The 22,901-nt window shown below is 36.7% G+C and overlaps 1 protein-coding gene across 1 annotated transcript in view; it reads right to left on the bottom strand.

The window, feature by feature from the left end:
- Window positions 1–22,901, bottom strand: part of LOC148820908 (adhesion G protein-coupled receptor E3-like) — a 65,990-nt gene that overhangs the window by 41,510 nt on the left and 1,579 nt on the right. Inside the window, exons 2-5 of the mRNA XM_088933409.1 lie at window positions 22,476–22,518; window positions 19,237–19,302; window positions 17,852–18,145; window positions 2,012–2,058 (exon numbers count right to left, since the gene is read on the bottom strand). Coding sequence (XP_088789535.1) covers window positions 2,012–2,058; window positions 17,852–18,145; window positions 19,237–19,302; window positions 22,476–22,518 — 450 coding nt within the window. The remainder of the gene's footprint in view (window positions 1–2,011; window positions 2,059–17,851; window positions 18,146–19,236; window positions 19,303–22,475; window positions 22,519–22,901) is intronic.

Genomic DNA, 22,901 nt, shown 5'->3' with positions numbered 1-22,901 from the left:
CATGAAGCCATTAATTGAAAGAAGTCAGAGCATCAGCTTCAAAAAATGGCTGGGAGCCCATTCCTGACCCCCTCAACCATTAGATTAAAGCAGTTAATTTTGTTTTTGGTTTTAAGTACATTCTCATATGGTTTCCACTTGTGTCCACTTTGGTTCATGTTTACTTGCTAATTTTGAAGAAATCCACAAGGTTGACTTTTCTCAATGGCTTTGAAGTTTTGAAAAATGTAAAAAGGCACCATCATGGTATTTTCTGTTCTAAGAAAAAAACATGTAGTGTTTTTATCAAGTTGATTAAATATATTCTATTAAACCCAGATATACATCTGCATTTTATTTTATTCAAAATCTACACTTTAAGCTACAGCATATATTCTAATATTATATAAGACTAAATTAAAGTTGGAATATGTAGTCGTGTCAGCATGCATAGGCTGCAAAGGAACAGATAAAGGTTTATTTCATGCTGAAAGAAAAAGGAAAGAGACACAAGATTTTATCCTGAAGAAGGCCCCACAGTTGCAACACTGTCCATTTTTTTTCAGCATGGAATAAACCTTTACCTGTTCCTTTCTTATTTTTTGACCACATTAAACCGTTCTAACACCTTAATTCCTGCAATTTGAAAAAAATAAACTTTTATGGGAATTTTATCTAAAGAGTTCTGAAAATCTTAATAGTTTATGCTTCATGTGCTCATTACTTGTTCAAAGAGCTCTAACAAACTGAACAAACCTACCTTTTCTATAATCATATGGATCCTATTTCCAGACATAGGATATGTATGCAAGTTTTACATATTTGCATATTTTGTTTAATTTGTATTTGTGTCTGTATGTGAAATTAATAAAAAAATAATAAAAAATTCAAAAAAAATTATTTTACTATTTTTATTAACTTTTAAACTATGTACAGAGTCTGCCTAACTATATCCCCTAAATGCAGACAAGATTCAGTACTCTTGGGAATTTCTGCTCCAAATGGAACCAGTCATGTACACACATTATTGTGGCAAACATCACAATAAAAAATAAGAAAAAAATATTTTAAAAAACAGGCTGCATGCATGGTAAAAGTGGTGGGGTCCATTTGAGGAATAAAAATAACTTCACCTGACTCTTCTGCTATCAATAATCCTGAGAAATGTTCAGTTTCTTAGGAACAAAACTAACGTCCTCAAGCAAATATAAATTAACTCCATGAGTGCAGGGATACTGGTCTCCTAGCCTTTACAGATACTGGGCTTATAAAATCAGATTTGGTCTCGGATCTGACCGTTGTTTTGGCACCCTCCTTTGGCTGGACAGAGATGGCACAATAAAGAGAAAAACGTAAGGAAAAGGTGTTTGTATATAAACAAAGGATAGTGCAGATTAAAACTCAATTCTAATAATTCAAGAATTGCATGGAGTGGGGAAACTATGAAAACTTCAGTGTGGTGGGGCTGCAGGACAAAGGTAATTTCTCCAAAAATACGGTGAATATTGATGTTTTTAACACTAACGAAGTGTTAGCTGATAAAATAAACAGTTTTTAATTTAGTTTTGATAAACATGACTTGGAGAAATTAGGGAGCTTAAAGAGAAACTCATTGCCAGGTTGCATTTGATACTATTTCAAATATTCTTAAGAAAACAAATGTCAGAAAAAGTCAAGGACCTGTAATATCAGTGCGCAGGTACTTATGCCATGTGATGAGTAGCATAGTACTATATTTCACTGTATTTTCTTGAATCACCCAAAATTTGGAAACAAACGCCTGTTGCAAAACAAAACCCCCAAGACAATTGATTTCAGATCAGTGGCATTGACCTCTTTAGTAAAGATGTTAGAGAAATTTGTTAAAAGGCACACCTACTGGGTCTAAAGCAGTCTTAAGTCTAAAAGTTTAAAAGAGGAGTCAAGGATAGTACCCTCACATTATTTAATCTATTTATACACTTCTAGAAGGTACAAGACAAATGCCATATGATATGATTCTTTACAATCCACATTGCTCAGAAAAACTTACCTCTTTTAAATGATCTCTGCAGTTTTTAACATGCTTTCTTGCATTCTCTGTAAATAAATAATAATGATTATCATTAATTAGCGGAAGTATAGCACTGCTATATTTTGTTTTAAATGGAAACCAATAGGTGGAGTTCTAGGGGAGAAGCGGGGGTGCTCCGTCCCTTCCTCTATCATTCAATTATCTTTCCTGTTTAAACTCTAGCCCCGCTTACACACACGTCTAGAGTTTTTTAATTTGAACTTACTTGAATTCTGAGCACTAGACCTATAATGGCTTGCAGGCCTAATTCTCAATCATTTCCAGACCGCCTTCCTATCCTCCAGCACATTGAAGATTCTCCATGCTATTCATTTTCCGTTGTTTCACCATCTCAACTTAATTTTCCACCTAATCCTTCTTTCCCCCGTCGCTGATGCTTCTGCTTCTCCCATCCAGCCTCCCGCATTATGCCATTCAAACACCGCTGCATCACCTCAGATACGCTGACTCATCTCTTTTACAAGGAATGGCCTCTTCCAAATCTCCTCAAATCACTGTTCGACAGATGTATTCCTATTATGCCTCACTCTGACAGTTTAGCCCCCTTTTTTTCTACTTTTCTGCGATTCCATTTCAGGTCAACCAGTCCTTCATTCCTCTCTCTCTACAGCAGTACCTACAGCTCCTCCCTCTGCAAATCAGGCAGCCCCTCCTCCTTCTCTCAACACTCCAGTTCCACCTTTTCCTCCTCTACAGCTACCCAGCTCTCTCGCAGTTTCTCTTTCTCTGGAGATTTCCCAGCAGCTTTCTCAAACTCTAGAACCACTTTCTCGCTCTGTAGCCGATATTAACCCCCATCTGCTCAAGCTGGAAAATTCCCTACATTCAGCTCCACCTCCTTCAGCCCCGCCCATCTTGAGTCTTTTTTTTTCCACCCTCAGTACAGTTAAAGCCCCACACTCTATACTGTTCTCAGGCCACCCTCATTTTCACCGCCAGATCCTTGAAGGTAAAGATGCCAATTCAGTTTCTCTCATACTAGATGGTTCTGATCACAATTACTGAGTAATGGAATCTGGAGATCTCTAGTTGCTCTAAATCACCTGTGGGCAAACTATGGCCCGCGGGCCGGATCTGGCCTGCCAACCAATTTTAACCGGCCCTTGAGATAAAAATAAATTAGTCAATATTCGTCATATTCCACTTTCTTTGGTGCTGTTTTTTTCTTACATTTTATAATTCATGCCATTAGATTCAATTCATTTAAACTTTATTGTCATTATACTTACACAGGTGCATAGTATAGTGAAAAGTGTTTCTCATTAGTCACTCAGGTGCAGTATGTAAATAGATCAGAAGATAAGACAATAGACAGTAACACAATAACAATAACAGTGTAATAACATAACATGTAATCAAAACTGTGCAAAATCCACAATGAAAAGAATACAACAGGAGAAAAACAGTGCAAGGTAATACAGGGGAAAAAGAACAGTGCAAAAATAGTACGGTGATTAATAAATACTAATACAATTTTACTGAGCTATCAAAGGGACAGTACAATTTCAGCTTACATTCAGTTGTTATGTATGTAGTGGTGTTGGAGTACAGTCATTGTGGGTATAGGAAGAAGTTAGGAGAGATCATAGTATGATGGGAGGGAGTGGGGGCGTTACCAGCTTGACAGCTCTGGGGAAGAAGCTATTTTGGAGTCTAGTTGCGTGGGACTGGAGTGTCCGGAACCTTCTGCCAGATGGTAGGGGGACAAACAAGTTATGACTGGGGTGAGTGGGGTCATACATAATTTTGGTGGCTTTTTTCATACTTCTGGTGTTGTAGTTTTTCTGGATGGATGGTAAGGCACTGCCGATGATGTGTTGGGCAGTTTTGACCACCCGCTGCAGTGCCTTACGGTCGGATGCAGTGCAGTTGCCGTACCAGACTGTGATGCAGTATGCTCTCCACCGTACATCTGTAGAAGTTGTTGAGGATCTGTGGATGCAGGCGTATTTTCTTCAGCCTTCTCAGGAAGTACAGCCACTGTTGTGCCTTCTTGATGAGACTGGAGGTGTTGAGTGTCCATGTAAGGTCCTTAGAGATATAAACACCTAGGAATTTGAAGTTATTCACCATCTCCACTGCAGACCCTCCAATGTAGATGGGGGAGTGGACTTTTCCTTGTCTCCAGAAGTCAACAATCAGCTCTTTGATTTTGCTGACGTTGAGACATAGGTTGTTGGTTCAGCACCAGTCTGTAAGTTGTTTTATATCCTCCATGTAGGCAGTCTCATCATTGTCAGTGATCAGGTGTTTGTGCCTTGGCAGTGCAGTCGTGGGTGAACAGGGAGAAAGGCAGTGGGCTGAGCACACAGCCTTGAGGGGCACCGGTGTTAAGGGTGAGTGTGTTGGAGGTGAGGTTGCCAATCCTGACAGTCTGGGGTCTGCTGGTGAGGAAGTCTAGGATCCAGCTAGAGAGGGTTGTATCTAAACCTAGAGCCCTGAGTTTGGTAGAAAGTTTTATGGGTATGATGGTGTTAAATGCTGAGCTAAAGTCAATGAATAGCATTCTTGTATAGGTGTTCCTTTTATCCAGGTGGGTTAGTGTGGTGTGTAAAGCATAGAGATTGCATCCTCCTTGGAGCGGTTTGTGCGATAGGCAAACTGGAGCGGATCAAGTGTTTTTGGAATGCTGGCTTTAATGTGTGGAATAAGTAGTTTTACAGCTTCAAAGCACTTCATTATGATAGGGGTGAGTGCAATAGGGCAGTAGTCGTTCAGGCATGTGGGTGCTGATTTTTTTGGTACTGGCACAATGGTGGTCGTCTTGAAGCAGCTAGGTACAGTGGCCTGGGCCAAGGACAGGTTGAAGATGTCAGTACAGACATCAGCTATCTACCAGGCACATGTTCTGAGTACCAGGCCAGGGATACCATCAGGTCCAGCAGCTTTATGTGTGTTCACTCTACTTAGTGATTTCCACACATCTAGTTTGGACAGTGTGGGGGGTGGGGTGACAGGGTAGTCAGTGGTCCAGGTGGTTGGTTCAGGTTTATGAGCTTCAAAGCGTGCGTAGAAGGTGTTAAGCTTGTTTGGAAGAGAGGGGTCAGTGGCGCTTACAGGGCTTGTTTTGTTCTTGTAGCTTGTGATTGTATTTATGTCTTGCCACATGTGTAGTGGGTTAGCGTTGGTGTTGTAGTGGTGTTCTATCTGGGAGTTGTACTGTTTTTTGGCAGATTTTATGCCAGCTCTTAGATGGCGCATGAGCGCTTTACACAGTGATTTCAAACTGTGCATCACACTGCTTGGGGAAGTGCCATTGTCGGTCAGGGACATCTCAGGTATTGCCAGTGAAAGAAAAATTTTACGAGCAAAAAGCGCTGTATGTGCACACAGAATGTACAAGTCGCGCACAACCTAGCTAGATTGTGTCACATGACACTAGACAAGAGATTCGGCAATCTGTAAGCAGCAAACCAGTTAACCATGGCTTCAGTGTTTCATGTTTCTATAAATGGTCATTTTGTGAGTTTTTGACGATCGCAATAGAGAGGTTTTTAAATATGAGTAAAGATCATGAAGGATACAGAGCCTAGTTCTAAAGAGAAATGGAAACGCAAATAAAGTATGACAGTTTCTTGAACTTCTGTTTCATGTGCACAATTGTGGACACTGAAGAATGTCCACTGTGTGTTGTATGCCTTAAAGTGTTGGCTGCTGAGAGCATGCTCCCCAAAACATTGAAACATCATTTGGAAACTGTTCACAGTAGTTTGATAAGTAAACCTTGTGAGTATTTTTCACGCAAGTTCAACCATTCAAAGTGCGCAAAGAACACTGCGATAAGACGCGGTAGGCGTGGCGCATCTACCGCATTATACCACATGCAAATTAGATTATGATAATAGTATCCGGAAGCACCTTGTAAGACCTTGTAAAACCACAAGGTAAGGCTAATAAAGCTTAATGTCTCATGTACAGCATTTGAGCTGTCGACAGAAAATGCTTAGTTTCGAATTCCGATCACTGCTGAGGGACAATCTTTTTCCAATTAAGAATTTAAATTGTATACGTTTAGACCTTTAATAATTTTAAACTGTGTATTACAGCATGTTATCCATTAAACATTAAAAAGTCAGTATATTTTATAAAGCAAAATTGCTCAGTTGGACAAAAGTACTTCAGTTTACAGAGAAATTCTACCAAACCCTCACAACATTGTCCAATAATACTCTTCATGTGTCTTATTTTTAGTTTAGCAGGATTTGCGCGATAAGCACATTGTTTAATGGGGATGACATTACCCACATCTATTATCACTGTACAACACTAACTGCTTCAGGTGGGTGGCTACGTCAACCTGGGTAGTCTGCAAAGGAACAAGTAATAGGTTTATCCCATGCTGAAAAGAGAAGAGAGAAAACACAACGTTTCGGCTGTGAAGCCTTCTTCAGGTGTGAGGGTCTTCAGCTCAAAATGAAACGCTTGGAGTTTGTAATGTAGGGCGCTCTGAACGAGTTAAACTCTGATGCAGGAAAAATGTATTTCCCAGAAGCTATACTGATTCTCTCTGATGCAGTGCATCTGCTGGTCAGGTGACAGGGCTTGCCAGCATGGTGACATCACTGCCTTTCATATGAATAGGAGGGACCTTTTTGTCAATGAAAAAATAAAGTATTTATGTGTCGAATTAATTGACCTTCTTTTGGTTGGGTAGTAGACATGAATAGCATTAGGCAACACAGGGTCATTGTTATAATTTCTGTATTATTATCAAAACCCTCAAATCATTAATTTTTTTTTATTTTGGAAACATTTTGACATGTTCCTTGTAACTGCACTGCTGTCAATATTGTAGCAATAGACTAAATGAAACGCTTGGAGTTTGTAATGTAGGGATTTCTATATTTATGTCTTTATTTAGTTGTTTCGTTAGTGACAAAGGCTAAACTTTCAGCTTCAGTAATGTGTACACTGAGTCTGTTGTCTGTTTAGGATTCTGTAGCATTCCAGTTTATGTTGTGTTTGTGTGTGTGTGTCCCAGTGTGTGAGATATTGCTGCTTGATCTGTGCTGTGATGTGGTTTTGCATGAGTTGTGGTGCTCTAACAGTGCTGTCCTGAGGCTAGCTGGTGTCTGTGTTGCTCAGTCTGGCTGGCTGTGCCGAAAAATAAAAGCACCGTTTTTCAGTCAACGAGTGTCTGAATTACTGTGCCCGTCCTTGCCGAACCCGAAATACTACAATATATATTTCTAAATATCACCTATGCGGGTTGTTCGTACAAACTTGTATTGAGCAGTATTTCTCTCATTGTGAACATATGTACACAGCGGTCCCGCATGGTGTAGGGCACAAACCAATGTGAGCCCGAAAGCACTACATTATTTATATCTTCTGTGTCGCATTAACGTTGGAATGTTTTTTTTTACAAGTGTAAAAATAGGCAGTTTTAACTCTTCAGTTTACAGAGAAAAATTCACCAGAGCCTCACAACATTGTCCAATAATTCTCTTCTTGTGTCTAATTTATAGTTAAGCAGGATTTGAGCTACAGACCTTAGAAAAACAGGATTCACTTTTTTCTGTCTCTTTCTCACCCGTTGCGATTCAGGTGTTAAAAAAACGTGTTTACAAAGAAAGTGGAGTACAGTAATACTACCAGCTATATAAAAACATATATTTAGATCCTTAAATTAATATCGTTATTCATTTCTTTAGATACATGATTCCATAATATATTCCCTATTGATCAAATTCTAAATGTATGCTTTTAAACAAAAGTAAACAATCCGATAACGAGCGTATTTGCAGAAAAGGTTAAAACATTAAAACTTTTTACAAAGCATATAAATTTAATATAGTCAGAAGGAGCACGTAAAAACGTTTCCAAAATAACCACATGTAAGACTTTGATGCTTAAAATGTTAGGAAGAAAGTGGAATACTGGTGTGTATTTTTTTTTAAACTACCAATACCAGTAATATACAGTTTACATAATATTTCTGTGTTCCTAATTTAATATCGTTTCTGAGCATGTGAAAGACATAGTGAATTGGAGATTCTCAAAACTTACTTTATATGATTGGAAACAAATACGTGATCGGATCAACGAAATGCTGTGGTGTTACTTTTTGTCAATGAAAAATAAAGTCAGTTACAAAGAAAGTGGACTATGGTAATACTTTGAGATTACAGCCTGTCCAAGGTCATTCATTATTAATACTATTAGTAATATCTTCCATAAAGATTTGTATGCATAAAATATTTCTGCATAATTAAAATATTTATGATAAAGGTGGTAGGTTGTGTACTTTTGTCCAACTGAGCAATCTTGCTTTTATAACATATACCAACTTTTTAATGTTTAATGATTAACATGCTGTAATACACAGTTTAAATTTAAAAGTCTAAAGAGTATACAACTTAAATTCTTAATTGGAAAAAGATTGCCCTTCAGCAGTGACTGGGATTTGAAACCATGCGTTTTCTGGTGACAGCTCAAATGCTGTACATGAGAGCATAAGATTCATTAGCTCCAGGTGACGGCTTTACAAGATGATTCCGGATACTATTATCATAACTGCAGTATGACGGGTTGCGACGTGCCACTCCTACCACGTTTTAATGCAGCATACTCCGTGCATTCTGAATGGCTGCATCTGTATATGTCATGACAGAGCAAGTGCCGTATACACACATGGCACTGTTAGAACACGCTCAGGCAAACTTTCACAGTGGGTGACCAAATAATGTAAAAAAATGTAATTATTAGTTCCATTTTTCATTGAATACTTCCCTCACCCTTCATTTAGGGTTCTGTCAGTAGCTGATTTACTGCATGTTTGCTGGTTCCTTGTTTCCTTATGCCTTTTTTTTTCTTTTGTTTGTGCTTACTTAATTATATTTAGTGATTTCCTTGTTCTTTGCCACTACCACTCTGCAGTCCTGAGTGTTGGGTTTATTTTTGTGTCTTTCTTTTCTTTTTGGGCTTCATTGTTTTTTTCCATCTCGCCATGTCATTACAGTATACAGCACATTATATAGAGTGTTTTAAAGTACATTATATATGAAATATATTTTTCACAATCAAAATCTAAAATAAAATTGTGTTTAATTACTTGTTACTTAAATTAACAATACAACAATACAACAAAATATAGATTATTTTAATGTGGATATAAACCTTAAAAAAGCACATTGCATTTACAAGTTATAATAATAAACTATTTTTTTATATATCCTTCTGTGTAATTTTATTTAAAACAGATCTACTCTTTTAATATCAATTTAATATTTAACACACTATAATATACATAATAACATTAATTAAGTCAAAACAGATTAACCTCTATAATTGGAAAAAGATTGTCCCTACAGGGTTCAGGATTGATCAGGATTTTCGATACCAGACATTTTCGGGTGCTTCAATATGCCTCATTAAGCATTCACTGCGCCACCTGGTGGTTTTACAAAGTAGTCCAGTCCTGCAACACTATATTTTAAAGAAGCAAGTGCAATGTGGTATGAATAACTCATTATGCTGCTGTTATGATGTGGTTAACCTGAGCTGACAGCTGCGTCTAATGGCAGGCATTCAATCCAACTGCAGATGCTCTGCGATTTGTGGAAACTGATGAAGATTGCTGAAGAGAGAAAAATGGTGGCGAGAAAAAATACTGAAAAAGACAGGAGTCTAAGCTGAATCCAGGCAGGGAACAAGACTTGTTACAGAGACAGGGAAAAGGCACAGGGATGTTTCAGGCAGAACAGGGTCAAGGCAAGTTCAAATAACAGGAGTTCAGGGTTTATTCTAGGTTTTTTGTAAGAACCAAGAGATGCAAGGGCAGATCAGAGTGTAGTGGTCTCTGGAAGCTCAGATAATCCCTGTGGCATTTCAGATGTTTTATACAGGTCAGGGTTGATTAGATGAGGAGCCGGCTTGATAGAAGGAAGGGGAAGGGTGAATCGGCATGAGACCCGAGTGTGTAATAATTGGAGCCCCGTGAGGAATGTGTTCATTTTGGAGAGAACTGCATTAACCCATGGCTACCGTGGGTTGTGAGCCACTGCCTGTCAGGGTGTAACAGCTGCATTATTAGTCATTTATTCTGAATAATTCGATCTATACTTATTGTTCAGGTAACACTGCTATTGATATAATTCTCATTTATTTGAATTACATTTACAGATGCAGCCATTCAAAATGCGCGGGCGATACCGCATTATTTTCCGGTATGCTGTACGCAGTCTACCGCAAGTTACCGGTAAATACCGCAAGTTACCGGTAAATACCGCTAGCAAAATAATAGTATCCGGAATTTCCGCAAGGTGGAGCTAATAAAGCTCAACCTCTCATGTTTGAGCTGTAGCCATCAAAGTCTTTAACGAAGATATTAATAATAGTATTAATAATAAATGACCTTGGACAAGCTGTAAACTCAAAGTATTGCCCTGGTCCACAGTCTTTTTTTTCATTGACCGTCTTTGTAAAAGTAACACCACAGCATTTCGCAATCACGCATTTTTTTCCAATCATGCAAAGTACAGTAATTTTTGAGAATCGATTCACCATGCCTTACACATGCTCATAAAAGAGATTGATTTAGGAACATAAACATATTACCGTATGCAAACTGTACTGTATACAGTATGTATATGTATATTTAATGTCTTAACTGTGCCCGTTTAAGTATTGAATATTCATATCTAATTTTACCACTGAAGGGAAATCTTAGTAGCTGAGCATAAAAAGAATAGGAGCATACTGCAACGCGTGTGAAGGCCATAAACGATATTAATTTTGGAACATAAACATACAGTATATGGCTGGTCTCGGTACTTTAAAGAAAACATACACGAAACATGGTTTCATTATGACCAGAATCTGTCTTGAGATATTTTTAACTTGATTTACAGTATTTGAGAGGTATGTCTTAACACAGATACTACAGTGCTTAAGTACTACTCACGTATATGTTTCTAGGTTTATATTATGCATTTCATACGGTCAAATTACTTTTGAGCAACTAATAAGAAGCGCGAAACGGTATGCGTTTTAGTTTCGTTTCGTGCTGGGACCCGTGGATTGATTAGAGATATCAAGTACATACAAGTCATTTTTTAAATGTTGTAGTTCGTCTTGAAAAAATGTTACGAGTACATCATCTATCAACAATTACACAGGTTCTGTTTCCATATTGCGGATTTTGGTTTGGATTTCCTCTGTAAAACGTCTTCTCTAGTTGTCCTGCATATGTATTCGCTAATGAAGCTGTGTGTTCTGAGCCTGGATCTCTACATTTGTGTATGAACCAGCTTAGAGGGCTAAAGACAGCTTGTGTTTAAATTGAGTGTAAGGCAATTTATGCTTCTAAAGTCATGGTCAGCATTTTTGTACTGTGCTGTAAACTTGTTCTGTGCCAAGTCACATTATTTTATAGCGTTTTTATAGCGTTATCAAATCCGGTGGCGCGGTGTTAGTTTCCTGACTCCCATGTCACATGGTCTGTGATTGAAACCTGTAATACCGGTTTAATTCGTCACAGCCAGCACTCCGGTTGTAAAGTAGAAGCAGGCGAGATTTCCAGCGAAAAACACCTCCCCCTTCTTCAGGTGTGAGGGTCTTCTGCTCAGAATGAAACGCTAAAATGTAATGTAAGCTCTGAATGGGTTCAATTGTGATTTGGGCTTGATTAAGGTCGCTGCCTTTCATCTAAAACCCTACTTGAATCCTTCTAAACTAAAAATCAGTGTTAGTGAGTTCTAAATAAAGAGGTATCCAGGTAACAGTGAAACGGGCGGACAGTCTGGGGAGATCGCCCGTTTTCCATGTAAATAGTTCCCTGGTTCCGCACCCCTTGGTGTTTCTCTCGCTCTCTCTCGGGTCACCTGATCATTAGCTCGAAAGATTTGAGTGCTTTGTGTATATTCTAATGGTAGTGGGGGCAGGGTGTGTGGGAACAGGTTTGGTTGAAATTGCATTGGAGATCTATGTTCTTCACACCTGAAACATTTTCTCTGAAAGCATTTTCTTCGCTGTTTAACCGATCTTGTTACAGCATGTTACAGTTTACTATTATTAACCATATTAATTTTAAGTGCTTAATGTAAAATCTTGTAAAAATATATTTTCATTGTTCAAATATACATTAAGTCTGACTATCATATAATAAGTTAAATACAAAACTAAAGAAAAAATAGGGTTAAATATAATTCAAAATATTTTGCTAACAATGTTAACTGTTTATGAATAATAAAATGTATTAGCTAAGGAGTAGGATGGCACAGTTGTTAGTATGTTTTTTGTTTTGTTTCTTTTTCATAAATACAACAGTAGTACCTGATGTCTCAGTGGCTTTCAAAATTAAATTATGCATGCAAACCTGTGAACTAGAAAGATAACTAAGCTATCCATCCATTTATAATGGTGGCAAAGTGGTTAGCATTGCTATCTTGCAGCACTGGGGTCCTAGGTTCAATTCCTGCCATCCTGTGTGTGTGGGGTTTACATGTTCTCTCTGGGTTACATGGTTTTTCTCCATATGTGTGATATGACTCCCTCTTGCACTCCAAAACATACTGGTAAGTTAATTAGTTTATGGGAAACCTGGCCCTGGTCTGTGTGTGTTTGTGTCTGTCTGTCCTGTGATGGACTGGCGCTATGTCCAGGGTGTATTCTGCCTTGTGTCCGTTGCTTACTGGGATAGGCTCCAAATCCTCTGTACTGGATAAAGAGATTAGAAATGGAAGTAAAGGCACTGTGTGGATGGAACTATACACAGTGTTAGAAACCCACTATGAAATGGCAGCATCTCACTGAGAATAAAATATTTTATACTGCTGGCTTAAGGAAACAGCCTTTCCACCTCTCTTGCACATCAGTATCCATACCTAGTTATTTAAACAAATTGCCTCTAATTATAAACATCTTAATATGCTGGCTCTGTGGATCCGCATCAGCTATGTTTGCCCATTCCTTCAATTCATGTGCATCCAACACACAGTTCAATGCCAGCAACTACACATAAACTAAAATACAATCCTTATTTCAGTATCTATGTAAACATATAGTCTGTTAACTTCATCATCTTCATCAAAAGTATGCCTAACCCCATTAGGAAGTGTTCTTGTTATAAGTGTATTCCTCAGCTTTCCCCAAACTATCTTCTTCTTGCCAACATCTCTAGTCTTTTATCCTGCAATAACTCAGCCAACACTTAAATCTCCAAAAGCTGCTTGTGTTAATTTCTTTAAATCACAAATATCATGTGTAAATACTGGCCATGTAATACTCTGCATTGTGGAATAATAGTTTATTTTAAAGGGAACTAGAGAAACTAAGAACTAGAGAAATCAAGAAAGGCTTTTTTTCTAGAATTAATAAATGCACATCCTGTTCACTGGGGAAATTAAATCCACACTGAGCAATCTTCAATATGTTCAGAATATGACAGCAAGAATCCTATCAGGGATGCATTACACCTGTTTTCAAGTCCTTGCACTGGTTACCTATCAGATTTCGAGTCAACTTCAAAATCCTTATCCTCCTTATATACTGTCCTACAACTGGTATTATTGATCTCCGAATTATTGTACTTGACATGACTTCATTCAGCCTTTCCTGAACGTCTATGACAGGCAGAGAGAGTGCTGTTTCTGGTGCGATCTTTTACAGCTGACATTTCACTGTTTTAAACGAACAAGAAATTAGATTGCTCATAAATCACTTATTCTATATAAACACAGCGTAATTGCCCTCCGAAAATCTTCTTTTTCTTGTTCGTTTTAGAGACCTTGATCGAAACTGATTTTAGATGTCAGAAAGGATTTATTTTCTCTGTATTTCCTACATTGCTTTGTCGAGATTTTAACTTTATATCTAACTTTATATCTAGGCTCAGATTTCAACTATAAATCGTACAGTAATTAATAGCAGTAAATACTGATGTTTATACATAAAAAAGTCATGCCTTGGAGTATAGACCCCCAAAGGAATGCCATAGACTCAAACTGCAAAATAAACACATACAGAAAGAAAGTATTTGTATTGTAATTGCAAATCCTGGTACTGTATGAGTGATTGGTATGACTTTCCTCATTACAAATCTCTTATTAGAATTTAAATTTCTCTGTAACTCCAGGTCAGAACAGAGAAAATGTAACTGCCTTAAGGAGTTTACGATTATGAAAAATAGAAGGATAAGCATGATACGTATGTCTTCTGTCATTTTCTAAGTCATGTTACTGAGCACCAAATCTTATTGAGAATATGAATCCATTTAAGGTTTATACCATTAAAGTAACGGTTTATTCCATGCTGAAAATGTTTGTACCAGACTTTTTTGAGGCCTGTTTAATTGTGTCTGAAGTCTGATGTTGTAAATTTTATTGTTAAAAAGATCCATGAAAATGTCACTACTAAAGTTAGCTGGTACTGTTGGTACTGTAAGTGGCAAGTAGAGCTCATATTTTAGATTTTGTGTAGTTGCTAGCGTTGAACTGTGTGTTGGATGCACATGAATGAAGCGACGGACACAAGGCAGAATACACCCTGGACATAGCGCCAGTCCATCACAGGACAGACACAAACACACACACACCAGGGCCAGTTTAAATCTAACCTCAGAACCTTTCTTTTCAGAAGACTTAGTGTCTGTATCTGCTTCATTTTCTAATTTTGGTAGCACCTCTACCTGCTTGTATTTCTTATATGCATTTACTTTGTAATCTGTGGTCCTTTTATCTGTTTTTACATCTACTGTATTGTTTTGAGATGCCACCTTTAATGGTGATATATCAAATAAAGTTTTTTATTATTGTTATAGGGAAACATGATCAGATTGTCCCTGGTTCAGAAAAAAAAGATCTAAAGTATACTAGTTTGTCACTCTTCTAATTCCCTTTGCTAAATGACTTTTCATACTAATCTGATCAATCTAACTGCCAGTTTTCTGTGCTTTCTCTATCCTGCTAGATTTGCAATTATTCTGAAAATTTTCATCTTGAAATAACTCATTTCTAAATACCTTTTTCACTGTTAACATCTTGCAGCAACTCTGCGACAAAATATATACTTTGACAGTTCATCCTGCTACCAACATTAAATAAAACAAATCTTAAGATTTCTATATTGATGTCTTTATTTATTGGTTTCATTAGTGACAAAGGCTAAACTTTCTTGGAAAAATGTCTTTTATGTGTTGCGGAAAAAACTGACTTGCTTTAACAAAATATGTTTACAAATCCTTTCACCTGGCATTTTCGTAGTTAGAAATTATGGAACGCTCTATTAAAAGCAAGGGAGTTTTTATGTCCGTTGCAGTTCTTTTGCAACATGAATATAATTATATCGTTATTAATTTCTTGAGATACGCGATTCCATAGTATATTCCCTTTTAATCAAATTCTAAAAGTATGCTTGTTGACTCCGGTATCGCGGTAGTTAAAGACTTCGATGCTTAAAATGTTTAGGGAGAAATGGAATACTGGTGTGTATGTTTTCTTTAAAGTACCGATACCAGCCATATACTGTATGTTTAAGTTCCAAAATTAATATCGTTTATGGACTTCACACGCGTTGCAGTATGCTCCTATTCTTTTTATGCTCAGGCACAAAGTAAAAGGGGATGCTTCATATTGCTTGACTAATTTTAAAAACTAAGTTAGAAATGCAGACGCTTCCTCGGTGCGCTGCTCTGGTGCGCCGGCTCTTACACAGTGCCTGTCTGCCGTAAGCGTTACAATATACATACTCAACACTGCTTGTACCCATCTGTCATGCAAATAAAACACCTTGAATTGAATTGAATTGAGGGGAGAGGGGGGGAATACTAAAGCCAATACTGGCTCAATACCCTCGATGGGCTTTGACGTGCTAATGCGTTGGTTTAAGAGTCCGGGTGTGGCAGGCTTCCAATGTCAACTCGACTCGATTGGAAGACAATGAACGTATTTTGTGATATTTAGAAATATAAATTTGTTTGGTGCGAGTGAGGTTATATTTAATCTCTGACCAAGGGAAACGTTTCATTTTTTCAAAGAAATGTTTGTTAAAAAATAAAGTCATAGTTCTATGGGATTCAATCACAGACCATGTGACATGGGAGTCACGAAACTACTGTAACACACAGCGCCACCAGATTTAATAACGCAATAAAAACGCTATAAAATAATGTGACTAGGCACAGAAAAAGTTTACAGCACAGTACGATAATAAATGCTGACCATGACTTTAGAAGCATAAATTACCTTACACTCAATTTAAACACAAGCTGTCTTTCTGTATGAACCTCTAAGCTGGTTCATACAGAAAATGTAGAAATGCATTAGCCTGATTATGATTAAAAAACACATAATTAAACACGCGTTTGCGATTTAAATCAGAACACGATTTAAATCAATATAAATGTTTATATTGTAACGCATACTGTCCAGCCTCCATTTTTCTATAAAAATTTACTCTGTTGCACACACACACACAATAGAAGGAGGAACCGCTGTCAGAAGGGAAGATATGTTCAAAATATCGCAAATATCGATCATGTTGCGATATTTTGAAATATAAAAGTCAATTGATTGTCCATAATATCGCTATTCTATTTTTTCGAAGAAATGTTTGTTAAAAGAAAAGTCCAGTACCAGCTGGATTTGAACACACAACCTACCAGTTGCTAGTCACGCACCTAGACCAGTCGGCTACAACACAGCTCGCATGAAAAGGCAGGCGAAACAGCCCTACACAGCCCTGTCGCAGCACACGAATACCATTATTAAATTCCTTAGATACGCGATTCCATATTATATTCCCTTTTAATCAAATTCTAAAAGTATGCTTGTTGACTCCGGTATCACGTTAGTTAAAGACTTCAAAGCTTAAAATGTTTAGGGAGAAATGGAATACTGGTGTGTATTTTTTTCTTTAAAGTACCAAGACCAGCTATATACTGTATGTTTATGTTCCAAAATTAATATCGTTTATGGCCTTCACACGCGTTACAGTATGCTCCTATTCTTTTTATGCTCAGCTACTAAGATTTCCCTTCAGTGGTAAAATTCAATATCTACAACGGGCACAGCAAAGACGTTTACTGTAAGTCTTTCTACGACAGACCAACGAACCACGAGTGCCCCTGTTGGTCAACCAATCACTTACTGCGGTGCCACGCGTCATCTTGCGTCATACTGAGCGACGTCACCTGCGGTACGTGTCTGTGACGCGCACTTTGAATGGCTGCATCTGTATGCCACAAGTGCTTTTTCACTCAAATGTTTTGTAGTCTTGAAAGTTGCTAATAAAAATGGTAGGGTAATTTATAATTTATCCAATATCAGCAACTACTGAGTAATCTAAATATTTAACTAAAAATTTAATATATAGCCTATTATACATCACAAGTCATTTACAAAAATTAACTCTGCCCTATTTATATATGAATGATTGAGGTAAGGTGGTGTAAGTTCAACTAAACTAGATTAGTTCAAATGATTTGCAAGTGTAAAAAGCAAACATTAAAAATTGTGGTTGTAACAGCAGATTTATCTTTAATTTCATTATATAAAGTATTATTCACTGCGTGTATGAGAATGTTTTACAGTATATAACACTAAATGGTTAGAAAGTACGTTTATTGAAAGAGCATTTTTTTTAATTGTGAAGTATTTATATACAAATTTAAAAACACTTAAACTAGATTAGATAGTTTGTGGTTTCCTGGATCATTCTATAATTTCTGATACTAAAATAAATTCCTTGATCAATAATGTGTGCTTCACAAGTAAAATAATTTGTCCTGTGCACATGCATATACAAGTATCTTTACTATTTCTAACAAAAGTTCAGAGCAACAGAACATGACAGTCTTACCTGAACAGACAACAACAGCAGCATCACTGCCATAGCAAAATTCTTGTTTCCTTTCACACTGTAATACAGAGGTCTCATTGCCAGAACACTGAACTTTTGAGATTTGTTTCTCACTTTCTCCATTCCCAAAGTTGCCCGTTGTTAACTGAGCACTTCCACAGCCCAGTTCTCTGCACACCACCTTAGCATCCTTTTTGTCCCACAAATCTTTACACACTCCTACCCAACGGCTTCCATCATTGACCTCCACTCTGCCTTCACAGTCATGGCCCCCATTTACCAGTCTGACATTCACTAAAGGAAGAGAAAAAAAGATGTTGTAGTAATCTAGTTGTCTGTATAGTCCTGGTGTAACATATCTACATACAGTAAGGTCAACACTGAAATCACCAGGAGAAGCAAAGGACATTTTTGTTTAAGAAACCTTTCTTCAACAATTTACATTTTCAAAAATTCACATTCAGATGTTCCAATAAAAATGCATTAATAGAGCATTATAGACAGATTATGCACGAACAACTAGGATAACATTGTTAGCTTGACAAGGTAATGAACACTCTGAAAAAAAGCCCATTTGACAGGATTTTTGGAAGCCATCATACAGTATATGTACAGTATATCCCATGCAATGCCCAAAATAATTTCATCTGCAAGTAATTTCAGTCTATACATTAAAAAGTGATAGTAAACACCATCTCTCACCATTAGTCAACAAACATATTTCAAAATTGTATCCCAGTATTTTTTTTCTGTAATACAGGTCTGAAATACTATGCAAGCAAAAATGAATTTCTTTAAAAATCACATGTCTGAACACAGATTCAGGCAAACCAATTTTAATTTAGTTAAATTTCTAAGACTGGCTTGGAGCATACACATTTTACTGAAGATTTTTTTTAGAAATGTTATAACTTAAATCAATAAACGACACTGAAAATATTCAAAGTAGAAGTCTCAAACACAGTTCCTTGACTCTAAGCCTTTTAATCTCAATTACTTTGATTAATACAATTATTTTTCCAGAAGAATAAAAACATATTCAACCACTTATTCATCAGAAATGAAAACTTAAAAGATACAACTTAGATACAGATATTTCAGTACAATAAATAGAACTTAACCTGGAATTTGTTTCCATTATTCAGACATTTACAGTATGACAGTTATTTAAGCAATGTTGATTAGATCTTAAAGCAAATTAAATAGATTAAAGCAAAGCCTCTAATATTGTAATATTAGCTTTTACATTATCAGAAACAAGTTACATACCCTCCCAAAATTTGAAATGAAATATTTAGAAATGTATAAATGTGAAACACTCCTAGTAAATTACAGGCAATATTGTACATACATTAAAAAGAAAACAATCATGCTCTGCAGCTTACCAGCGCATGTCCCGCTAGGAAGACTTGGACCAATGCAGACAGGCAGGAGTAATCTGCTAATGATAACTGGGTACCAAAAGAAACACAAGATGAAACATTTGTATTCTGAAAACAATGTCACCATTTTATATTTATTGTTGTATATTTTTTTAATAAAATGTACACAGATCACTTATATATTGCAGTGATCTTATGAAATCATATTTCTTTTTGTAGTACCATCATGTGTAATGCTGGTCCAAGAAGAATCCAAAACCAACATGGAATGCCACAATTACAATTTTAATGAAATGTAAGAATTTAAGAATTCCTATACCTTTTTACAGTGTGTAATTTTATTTCCTTCAGCAAAATGCAAAAGATAAAAAAATCTGATTTGTTATTCAATTGCTAGCAAATACTCTCAACACAGTGGTAATTATTGTATGTACTTTAGAGTTTGTAGATCAACACTACATTAATAACAATATATAGGTTTATTCCATTCTGAAAAAAAGAAAAAAAGAAAACACAACGTTTCGGCTGTGGAGCCTTCTTCAGGTGTGCTTCTTCTTGCACACATGAAGAAGGCTCCACCCCCGAAACGTTGTGTTTTCTTTCTTCTTTTTTCAGCATGGAATAAACCTATTACTTGTTCCTTTGCAGCCTACGCATGCTGACGCAGCTACCCACCTGAATTAATAACAATATAACCAACATTATTATTATTAATAATAATATTGTTCAATTCACCATAGATATCAGCAGAACTGTATTTGTGTGGAGCCTATTTTGTATCAAGTGACAAAAGAGTATTTTTTTGGTGAGCTGCACTTAGCTGAAAACAACGGCCAGAGCGAGTTTCAGCAATGGTAAGTTAGTTAGAACTTACCAGAGGTTCTGCAGGAACCAGTGAAAAGTAAAAGTTTTTTGGTATCCATCAATGAACAGAGGATATACAGATGCAGCCATTCAAAACAAGTGGGCGATACCTCACTATTTTGCGGTGCGCTTTACGCAGTTTACCGCGAGTTACCGTAAATTCTCGTATAGTACCACAAAGAAAATAATAGTATCCGGAATTTCCGCAAGGAGGAGCTAATAAAGCTCAACCTCTCATGTTTGAGCTGTCGCCATCAAAGTCTTTAACGAAGATATTACAAATAGTATTAATAATGAATGACCTTGGACAAGCTGTAAACTCAAAGTATTGCCCTGGTACAAATTCTTTTTTTCATTGACCGTCTTTGTAAAAGTAACACCACAGCATTTCGCAATCACACATTTGTTTCCAATCATGCAAAGTACAGTAATTTTTCAGAATCTCCGATTCACCATGCCTTTCACATGCTCATAAAAGAGATTGATTTAGGAACATAAACATATTACTGTATGCAAACTGTACTGTATACAGTATCTATATGTATATTTAATGTCTTTACTGTGCCCGTTTAAGTATTGAATATTTATATGGAATTTTACCACTGAAGGGAAATCTTAGTAGCTGAGCATAAAAAGAATAGGAGCATACTGTAACGCGTGTGAAGGCCATAAACGATATTAATTTTGGAACATAAACATACAGTATATGGCTGGTCTCGGTACTTTAAAGAAAACATACACACCAGTATTCCATTTCTCCCTAAACATTTTAAGCATCAAAGTCTTTAACTAACGTGATACCGGAGTCAACAAGCATACTTTTAGAATTTGATTAAAAGGGAATATAATATGAAATCGCGTATCTAAAGAAATTAATAACGATATAATTATATTCATGTACCGCAACACAAGCCAGAATCCAGCCGGAGCCATGACTTTTTTTTTAACAAACATTTCTTTGAAAAAATAAAATGTTTCCCTGGGTCAGAGATTAAATAAAACTTCACTCGCATCAAACAAATTTATAAATATCACAACATGATCGAATTTAAGTCATTTTAATAACAATGAAAAGTCACCTATGCGTTACAATATAAACATTTATATTGATTTAAATCGCGTTTAAATCGCCTTTATTTAAAACCCATAAATAAAGCTGATATTGTTTAGACTTTTAATTATTTAAAACTGTATTACAGCAGCACAATGCACAATGCAACGTAAATCGCTATCTTTGTCTTCTGCGTAATAATGTTCACCTCTCTGTCCAGCAAATAAACAATAGTAATAATAATGAACTTTATTGTATATGGCGCCTTTAAAGGTGGCTCCTAAAAGCGCTTTACAGGATAAAAACAATAACAACAATACTGTTAGGCTGGGCAAACGATTTTTATTTTTTTTTAAAAAGAAATACAAAATGAGATATAATGATGTGTTTCAGCTTAGACATTAACGAAGAGCATAATGAAGGTCATAAAGGTCATAAATGATATTAATTTTGGAACATCAACATATTATGTAAACTGTATGTTGCTGTTATTGGTATTTTAAAGAACAAATACTGTAAAATCATGGGTTCGGTACAATGTTTCAGGCATTCATGTGAAGGACAACAGAGCTTTCACTGGCCGATTATCAAACTTTATTGATAAAACAAAAACAAAAACTATCCGACCAAGCCAGAAGAAGACAAAAAGAATAACTGACACAGCGCAAGCCTGCATTCCGAGCCTGCATTCTCTCCTCAGCCGTCCACACCACACTTTTCCCTGGGTCAGAGATTAAATAAAATTTCACTCGCACCAAACAAATTACCACACAGTGAACACTGAACATGTTAACCCAAATATGTCTCACAATACTTTTATGGTACATTACTTTGCCAAAATGTATTTAAAAATAAAAACGATTACAAACGCCAGCAGAGAGAGAGACACACACACAGTTCTTCATTGTCAAAAAGTAATTGTTTTTTACTTTGTCAGCACCCAGACAAACGCAAACGTGTTATTAATGAAATGCTTTTATTCATTCTTAATCTAACTCACAAGTTGTCATCTGTTGTTGAAGCTCTATGAGACTAGACTCACACATGGCTAGACTTGACTATTTAACCATGAGATTATGTTTATGTTTATTAATCTTCCTTGTTATGCACTGAGAATGATAAACATCCCCAAACACGGGGGCGGCGTAGCGGTCGGCTCTGGCTTTCCCATCTATACCGATGCACTGCAAGTACAACCCCCTCTCTACGGGAGTGCTGGCTTTGATGAATTAAACCAGTTTCACAGGTATTTTCAAAGTAGAAGGGGGCGAGATTTCCAGCGAAAGACACTACCCCCCCTCCAAAACCCAGTAAGTACAGTACTTACTAGTTAAGAAAGCTAGGCTCCTCAATGAAATCGCTTTAACATGCTAATGCGTTGGTGTAACAGTCCGGGCGTGGCAAACTTCTAATGTCTCCCGACTACGGCGAAAGGAACCCTTCTTTCATTGGAAGACAATGAACATATTCTACCCATACATGAGAATATAATGCTGGCGCGTGGGCGCGGTGGGGTGCTGTACCAGCTGTAAAAAAAAAGTTGTTTTTTTTTAAAAGTCAATTGAGTGTCCATAATATTGCAGTAAGTGAAAAGTGTGCTGTCCTTTGACAAAACAAGGCTCGCCAGATAATGTGAATCGAAACCTGTTTTTCTAGCTTTTAAAGTCGTGCGATGTGTAAGCAGGAACACATCATTATATCTTACATATGAAAAATACATAATATAGCTCCCAAACAAACGCAAACGTGTTTC

The sequence above is a fragment of the Atractosteus spatula genome, chromosome 14 (genome assembly GCF_055471065.1).
Source record: "Atractosteus spatula isolate fAtrSpa1 chromosome 14, fAtrSpa1.hap1, whole genome shotgun sequence".
Lineage (NCBI taxonomy): Eukaryota > Metazoa > Chordata > Actinopteri > Semionotiformes > Lepisosteidae > Atractosteus > Atractosteus spatula.
Note: the sequence above shows the minus strand (reverse complement) of the source record. Positions and strands in the feature narration are given on the sequence as shown.